The sequence below is a fragment of the Indicator indicator genome, chromosome 11 (assembly GCF_027791375.1).
Source record: "Indicator indicator isolate 239-I01 chromosome 11, UM_Iind_1.1, whole genome shotgun sequence".
Classification (NCBI taxonomy): Eukaryota; Metazoa; Chordata; class Aves; order Piciformes; family Indicatoridae; genus Indicator; species Indicator indicator.
The window spans coordinates 27719686-27727927 of NC_072020.1; the positions used below are offsets into that span (position 1 = coordinate 27719686).

The 8242-nt window shown below is 54.6% G+C and overlaps 2 protein-coding genes across 2 annotated transcripts; both read right to left on the reverse strand.

Annotated features, from left to right (window-relative positions):
• Nucleotides 1–337: 337 nt before the first annotated feature.
• On the reverse strand, nt 338–1718 carry HOXA1 (homeobox A1). The gene is made up of 2 exons (XM_054384756.1): nt 1106–1718; nt 338–693 (listed from the first exon to the last, which is right to left on the reverse strand). The coding sequence occupies exons 1-2, from the start codon at nt 1716–1718 to the stop codon at nt 338–340; spliced, it is 969 nt and encodes a 322-aa protein (XP_054240731.1).
• Nucleotides 1719–6406: 4688 nt separating this feature from the next.
• HOXA2 (homeobox A2) lies at nt 6407–8242 on the reverse strand. Its single transcript, XM_054384754.1, has 2 exons — nt 7861–8242; nt 6407–7164 (listed from the first exon to the last, which is right to left on the reverse strand). Exons 1-2 carry the CDS (start codon nt 8240–8242, stop codon nt 6419–6421), a joined length of 1128 nt encoding a protein of 375 aa, XP_054240729.1. The 3' UTR covers nt 6407–6418.

Genomic DNA, 8242 nt, shown 5'->3' on the forward strand with positions numbered 1-8242 from the left:
ACCCTAGATAACTTGTCTTTCACTCAGGGATACTCAGAGGAGCGCCCCTGTAGCGGAGGAGGGAGACCCTTACGCTTGTGCCAACACATCTGCTCCAGCAAAAGTTGGGGGGGGAGGGGGGGAGCGCAAAAGAGAGTCCCCTGGCATCAAGGTGCCGGGACCCGGCGGCTGAGAGGAGAAAGGGCGCAGAGCCGGAACCCCCGAGGAGCGCGGAGACGGGACGCCGGAGTGCTGGGACTTCTCGGGAACCGACCCAGGGACTAGTATAACCGCGAAGAACGGACGCGAGCTGTGCTGGCAGGAGCATCGCGATGGGCGGCCGTAGGGGGGCCGGGGCTCAGTTGGGGGCAGTGAGGGTGTCCGAAGCGGAGGATGCGGGCGAGGCGCTGCAGGGTGATGAGCAGGACTTCTCCGAGGAGTCCTCTGCCTTCTCCTCGCAGCTCGTAGGGGTGGAGGGGGAGATAGGCAGCAGCCCCTCTTTCTCCCGTTTCTTTTGCTTCATCCGCCGGTTCTGGAACCAGATCTTCACCTGCGTCTCGTTGAGCTGGAGGGAGGCGGCGATTTCCACCCTTCTGGCTCTGGTCAGGTACTTGTTGAAATGAAATTCCTTCTCTAGTTCGGTGAGCTGCTTGGTGGTGAAGTTAGTTCTGACAGTGTTGGGCTGCCCCACGAAGCCGTACTCGCCAACCTTGCCTGCGAGGGGACATGCAGAGGTAAGTAAGCGCAAATGATTTATAGGCGACGTAATCAATATGTCCACACCCGCGAAGCGATAGTGAGCAAGAACTTAGGATAAGAGGGAAGCCCCAGCAGAGAGAATGATGGAGTGCGAGGTGCTAAACCGGAGTCAGCCTCTAGTGTCAGAGGAAATTTGATAAGTGGTTTATGAATTACAAGAAATATGACTGCGGGAGAGGCGAAGAGGGGGAGTTAAGAATACGCGGCCCTGGCTCCCAGTGCTGCGGGCAGACGGGTTGCGGCCGCTGCCAGAGGTGCGGGCCGCCCGACCTGACCAGCACCTCGCGGGGCACTGCGCCGCTTCTCCTGCACCCGCTGCAAAGAGAGAGGAGCGGCCCCCGCTCTGGCCCCCGCGCCGGTAACTGACCTGTTTTGGGTGGATTTCTTTTCACTTTCATCCAGTCAAAGGTTTGCGCCGCCGGCGAGGTCTCGGCGGAGGGAGAGCGGGCGTTTTCCCGATGACTGGCGTGGAGGGGAGACAGGGCATGGTTGTAGGTGCCCAGGGGCAAGCTCTGCTGCTCCTGCCCGTAGTGGGGAGGCACGTACTGAGTAGGACCCCCTGCGTAGCCCTGGTGCGGGTGCTGCGCAGCGGCGGAGGAAGAGATGCTTCCCGAGTACACGGCAGGGGCACAGGGGGGGAAGCCCCCGCCCAACTCCGCGTCTTGCCCGAGTTGGTAGGGGCTGTACGCCGGTCCGAAGCCTTGCGCGCCATAGGTCGCGCCACAGCCAGGGTGCGCGTAGGACACCCCCAGGCCGCCGTGGTGCTGGTAGGCGGCGGGCTGGGCCGGGGGGTGGTGGTGGTGACGGTGGGGGCTAATAGGCACCGCGCGGCCCCCGAGGAAGCGGTCCTCTCCGCTGCAGCTGCCGGCGCTGACCGCGCAGGGCTGGAAAGTTGTAATCCCGTGGTCTGGGTGGTAGGCGCGGGCGGTGCATCCCCCCGCCTCGCCGCCGAGAACGGGGTACTCGAGGAAGGAGCTCATCCTCGCCGCGTCCCTCTGTCACGCCGCCACCGGGTCTTCAGCGTCCGGCGGGGCCGCGCCAACTTTCCCACTTCCTCCATGGGGCCGGCAGGAAAATGACACGAAGGTGCAGGCAGCGGGCAGGCACGTGGGGGGCGGCAGCCAATGGCTGTGGCGCCTGTGGGATTTTCCCGGCTCCTGCCGTTGATAGATAGATCGCCGCGTCGGGGGCATTTAAACGCCGAGCGCTCCGACGGCGTGGCACGGCACGGCGCTGTACCGTGGGGCAGGGCAGCGGCGGCCCCCCGCGAGGGGCGGGGGGGGACGGGCCAGGCTGTCGCGCTGCCGCCGAGGTCACCCCCGGCAGCTGAGAGGGGAAGGCAGGAGACACGCGGAGGCTGCTCCCAGCCTGCGGAGGCTGCTCCCAGCCTGCGGAGCCCGCTGGCCCTCCCCTTCAGGGTGAGTGCTGCTGCAGACAGGGTGCCCCAGCGCCTCCCCTGCTGTCGGCTCTGCCAGGCCGGTGCTGGCCATCTCCGCCGCCCCCTCCCCTCATCTCCAAGCCGCGGTCGCGAAGGGGTGGCTGAACCCGCGTTACGGGTGGGGAGTATGCGGGAGGACGGCAGGAGCAGCGCTGAAAGCATCAGCCCTGGGGGTCGGGGATGAGGGTGGGGACCGTGTTTGTAGCTGCGGGCTGCTATAGAGACGGCGATGGAAACAGGAACAGGGATGAGGATAAGGCGGATAACAGGGATGGGGCAGAAGACATGGATGGCGATGAAGATGGGAAACGGATGGAGATGCGTTTGGGATTGTGATTGGGGCAGGGCCGAGGGATCTCGCTGCTCCTGTCCAGCCACAGTCTCAGCGCGACGCCAAGAGTTAAACGGGCTTGTCCAGGCGCATGACCAGGCGGCCGCGGGCATTAACATGAAAATGAGTCGCTTTTGGGACTGACGGCCATTGTGCTCTCCCGGGTCCACTGGTCTCGCCCTGTCCCGTATCCCTACTCCCCCGACATCTCCACCGAGCTCACCCGCGCCAGACCAGGGCTGGGGTAGAGGAGGAGGAGCCGGAGACAAGGGGACGGATGACTGGGCGGAGAACCGCAAGCTTCGCAGCCCATCTGCTGGGTCCCTGCCGTATCGCGGCCGCCCGCCCGCCCTGGGACCAGACGGGGGAAAGGCTGCCCAGGGTGCCGCGGGTTGCAGCCCAGCGGCCCGACGAAGCGGCCCGGGGCAAGGGCAAAGGAGCAGCAGAAGGCACGAAGGCCCGCTGCCACAGCCCCTTTGTCCGTGCGCTCCTCCACCCGGGCTGGCAGCGGCGGAAGGTGGCAGATGGCCAGTGACAGAGGAGGCCCCAGGACCCTTGGGAGCAGAACTGAGCATCGACTCAAACCTACCCCTCCCTACCCCAACTTTAAAAAAAGAGTCCGTGGATAGTGAAGAAGGGAGAGCAGTGGGATGTGGGTCGTGAGCTCATAGCAGGTTTGCATCTGCGGAAAAGCAAAGAGAGGGTAAAGACGGTATCCATCCGTCCCGGGCCACCGAGCCGTCTGTAAGGAGAGAGGACAGCACCAACATGCTTCCAAGAGGGATCCTGCAAAACATTAACCTCGGAGATACATGGAAGGAAAGGCACGTCCCCTGCCATCAGTCCCGGGAGGAGCTGCATTCTCCATTTCCGCAGGTGCATTTCCAGGCTGTGCATAAATCACTCTCTTCTCACACTCGGTTCCCACTTGTTTTGAAATCCAAAAGGTTCTTCTACCCCATCACGTCTTCCTGCTCACGAACAAACACATACAAATCCTCAAGCTCCTCCCTCCCACAACATCCTCTCCTGGGGAAAAGCTCTCCTACTGTTAATTCAACTCTCATTCCGTGCCACCTCCACAGCATTTCTACTGCCAACTAAAACAGAAGGGCTGCTCTCTCCACCATGCATCTGTCCATATGTCCTCCGTATTTTCATTTATTCTGATTTGCTACATAGACACAGTTGTTATGGGCCCTCATGAAAGGTTCTGTTTCTTAAACTCTAGGGAGGCAGGGTGGAGGACAAGAGCAACAACACTCTAGAGGCATTTATGGCATTATACTGCACCAATTTTTGGCTACGGATACATTGTAAACACATCTATTTCATTATTGTAATACAGTTGTGATAAATACCGCATAAGGCAGAGAAAAAAGGCAGGTCGCTGGGACTGTTTAATAATAAAAGGGCTGGCACCTTTTCCTTTTTGTCGGTCAGCAAAGAAAAGAATGTATCTTTTTTCTACAAATAGATCCAGTTTACCCGTAAAATCCGCCGAATCACAGCACCTCCCATCCAGTCTGCAGCATCCTGGAAACCTTTTTTCTCTCCCTTTTTCGTGCCATTGTCTCCTTTGTTGCATTGTCTTTCTGGCGAGGCGTTGGGGGGTTGCTGCCTGTACTGTGCATGGGGGCAATACTATGAGAAGGGCCGGAGCAGACGAGAACACACCGCCCCTTCCTTCTGTCCGCAGGTCGGTCTGGCCCCTCCGGGCCCATCCGCGGCTCCGCTCCGCGCTTCCTGGCCCTAATGGCGATCCCCGGACTTTTCCACGGGAGTGTGCCCCTACTGTGGCCCCAGGCCTCTCCGGGAGACTCGGAAGCCACTCCTGCTCACTAAACTTCCCCATTTATTTAAATGGAGTTTAAGATAAGTTTAAATCTAACTTTTCCGCGGCTCTCCCTCCCCCCCTCCCCCGCTTTTTTTTTTTTTTCCGCGTCGTCATCATCCAAAAATCTGGGCACACAAAAGAAACAAACAAAAAATCCGAACCCGTACGTTCATATTGCTGTCCAATTTAACCCGGTGGCCGAGGAGTTAAAATGCCAGTAAGGCGGCTCACTTTCCACAGGGACAAGGCTGGGGCGGAGAGAAGAAGCAGGGCCGAAATTTCCCCGCGTCCGCAGCTCAGCCAAGCTGTTGTTTTAAAAGAGCAATAAAAATGAATTATGACTAAACGCCTTCTCACTTAATGGTTTTAGACGGGGATCCCCAGCCCTGGCAAATACGTAAGAGGATTTTTATTTGTGCATGTGTTCCTGCAATTGATCTCTTTGATGACATTCTCATTCATAGAAAGAGTTTGATTTATGGCTTTCGGAAGAATTGCGTTCAGCCTTCCAGCTATAACCCACGCATCCCAGATCCACAACGTGTTGCAAGGCTGAGAGACCACACTTCACACAGGGAAGGACAGCAGAGCCCAATCCACAAAACCTTCGCTCAAGCTCCGCTCGCTTCCCCGATGTAACCACAGGCTCACACGCATTCACGTACACAGGGAGCCGCTATCGCACCCGCCCGGCACCCTTCGGGTCCGAAGCGTTAGAGCTCTGCTGGCATCTGTTGCTGGGTTTTAACCCGAAGAAAGGGGCTCACCCTTCGCTTTGGGGTCTGGAATCCCGCTAGTCGGGTAACAGGCAATTTGATGAAGATTTCTGAAAGCCCATCTATGCTACCACCAGCAGAGTGCAGAGAGCCGGGAAATAATAACTTTAAAGACATTATCATTCCTTCACCCCGTAAAAAGATTCAAAGAGAAAAATATCTGTCTGTGTCCCCGCACCACCCCTCAGAAGGACCGAGTGGAAGGGCTGATTCCTTCCTAAATGCTTTTCCCCCCTCTGCGTTTCTGCTACCCTTTTGATTTTACAGGCACTAACTTCTCCATTTCTTGTCGTTCTAGGGCTGATTTCTTGGACCTCTCAGCACGTGAGAAGTAGCCCAGATGCATTCTCTCTGAGCTCTTGTATTTTTAGGATATGCTTTCTGAAACAGCTTGCTGGCTGCTAAGCACTACTTTTCAGGGGGAAAAAACAGCATTAGTCTCCCCCCTCCATAAAAAAAAAAATCCACAAAAAAAAAAAAAAAAAAAAAAACAACCAACAACAACAACTCTTTTCGTGTGTGTAACACCCTAGTTTCCTCAGGAGACGCTTATCCTACTGAGTCTCTCACTTTTGCCCTGTAACAGAGAAATTGCTTTTGTAACAGCTCAGCATTTCTAAGCCTTGTATCCTCACGGAGAAAAGAAGCTACATTTATACATTAAAAGGAAGAGATCTCCATCAAAGCTGTGAATGGTTTTGGTTTCTGTGGTTTGTTGTTGGTTTGGGTTTCATTTTGTTGTTTTGGTTTTTTTTTAACTTGTGAAAACCCATAAAATGAAGAATCGGAATGTGTTTTTCCCCTGTAATAAATGTCCTAAATTGCCAAAAGGGCAGACTCCATAGTCAGAATGCTGGATTTTGATTATTAGTAAATTCAGAGTGGAAGAGAGGGGGAGAAATACCCATCAGGTTATCAGTCTTGGAAGGAGACAGAAACAGAGAAAAAGAAACAAGAGAAAGCTCCTTGTAGCAAACAAGAATTTATTCTACCAAAAATACTTGTGACAACGCATCCTAATGCAATACAAAAATAAAAAGAAAGTGAAGATACAATTCCTATATGATCACTTTCTTACAGACCTCATATATTGCTTTCATAGAAGGACCTAGGATGTGGCTAGGTTAAAATTGAACACAACTAAAACTTCGTAAGAAATGGCAAAATGGCACAGCAGAGGGAGGTAATAAACAGAAAATACTGACCAGGAAAAGGGAGGGGGGAAATTAAATCACAGGAAAAATAAAGAAGAATAAGGAGAAGAAAGCAGGACCCTTGGTGAGGACGTCTTTACTTTCTCAGTAATTCAGATGCTGCAAGTCAATTGTAGTTAGTGTGTCTGTAAAAAAGTCAAAACTGTCAGCAGAAATATCTACGGGACTGTCCAGAGATCCTGGTAAACTGGGGGAAACTGCATCCGAAAGCTGTAGGCAAGAATCTGTAGAGAAGACGCTAAAGTCCTGTAAAGAAGGGACATCTAGGGCCTCAGGACTGTCATTGTTCAGGCCAGCTGCACAGTTCTGGGCCATTGTTGAGAGGCAGTTTTGAACAGTGGGTGACTGGTGTTGAAAATGTTTCAAATTTTTCTCATTGCTCGTTAAAGGCGAAACGGGGAAAGTTTGAGACTCGCCATTGTGCGTATTCTGTGCCTGCTGCTGGGAGAGGGCATTCTGCTGGAAAGCGTAACCTTCCCGCTCCAAGAGAGCACCGGAGACGTTGTTGAGGGCTTGCTCGAAGAGGGATTTCTCCTCCTCTTCCTCCTCCACCGCTTTCTCGGGGTCCTCTAGGCTCTTAAATTTCCCCTCGCTGATTTGGTTCTCCTTGCATTGGGTCTGTCTCTTGTGCTTCATCCTTCTGTTTTGGAACCAGACTTTGACTTGTCTCTCAGTCAGATCCAGCAAGGCTGCAATCTCAACCCTTCTTGGTCTACAGAGATACTTGTTGAAATGAAATTCTTTCTCTAGCTCCAAAAGCTGGGTGTTGGTGTAAGCTGTCCTCAGCCGCCTAGATCCACTGCTACTGCTATCAGGGATTTCAAGGGGATCTGTTAAAAAAAAAAAAAAAAAGAAAGAAAGAAAAACCACCACCACCACACGCACCCCAAAGCACCACGACCACTAGAACAGCAAACGCAAAAATGCACACACACAAAACAGATAAATGCATGGATTGAATTTCAGCACCGAGCACATCGCATCCCGCGGGGTGGGGAGGGTGGGGGTGTGGGTGTAGGGGGGAGTGATCTCTGTGCGCATATGTGTCTATATCTATATGTCCATATAGCATAAAATAGCAACTGCAACAAAATGGCCGCCTTTGGATGCAGTAAACCCATTGTGTTGCACTGCTGAGCACCCGGTGCTGCGTGCCCCTCGGCCACCCTCGCAAAATTACCGCCTCCAGCTCCCCAACCTCCCCACACCAGAGCAAACTTTATATTAGCCATACCGCAATTTATAATTAATGCATCAGCTGCTTAGCTGAGCGGGAGCAATCTATCACTCTTCATTACTGTCAAATATCCCAACTCTAGGACGGCGAGACAAGAGAGGTCAGCTCCAACTCAAATAAATCATCCCGCATTAAGCAAGTTTGAGGAAAGTTTGGGTTTCCAGAGAGCCCCGCCAGCTCCGTCCTCCCTGCCCGCCCGCCCCTCCGCCTCGTCGCTCCACAAAGCCGGGGGACTGTGGGCAGCCAAAAAAGCGGCCCGGCGGGGCCGTCGGCAAGTCTTTGGACTGACCTTTGTGGCTGAGGCAGGCAGGTCCAGCGGCTGAGGCGGAGGCCGAAGCGGGCGGCAGCGCGGATCGCTTGGACGCCTTTTTCTCTTTCATCCAGGGGTACTCCGGGGGCGGCGGGGCGCCGGCGGGGCCCGGGCTGCCGCTGCGACCGCGGGGGCTCGCCTTGGGGCGACCGCCGCCGCTGTGGCGAGGGTGGCTGCCGGGGTTCAGGCTGGGGATGGTCTGCTCGAAAGGAGGTGGAATCAGTGTCGAGTGTGAAAGCGTCGAGTTCTTGATTGATGAACTTTGAAATGTATCACCGACAGGGGGAAAAGATGTCAGGCACTCAGCAAGCGATGGCTGGCTATTGATAAAACCGATCTCTCGCTCAAATGCGAAATTCAT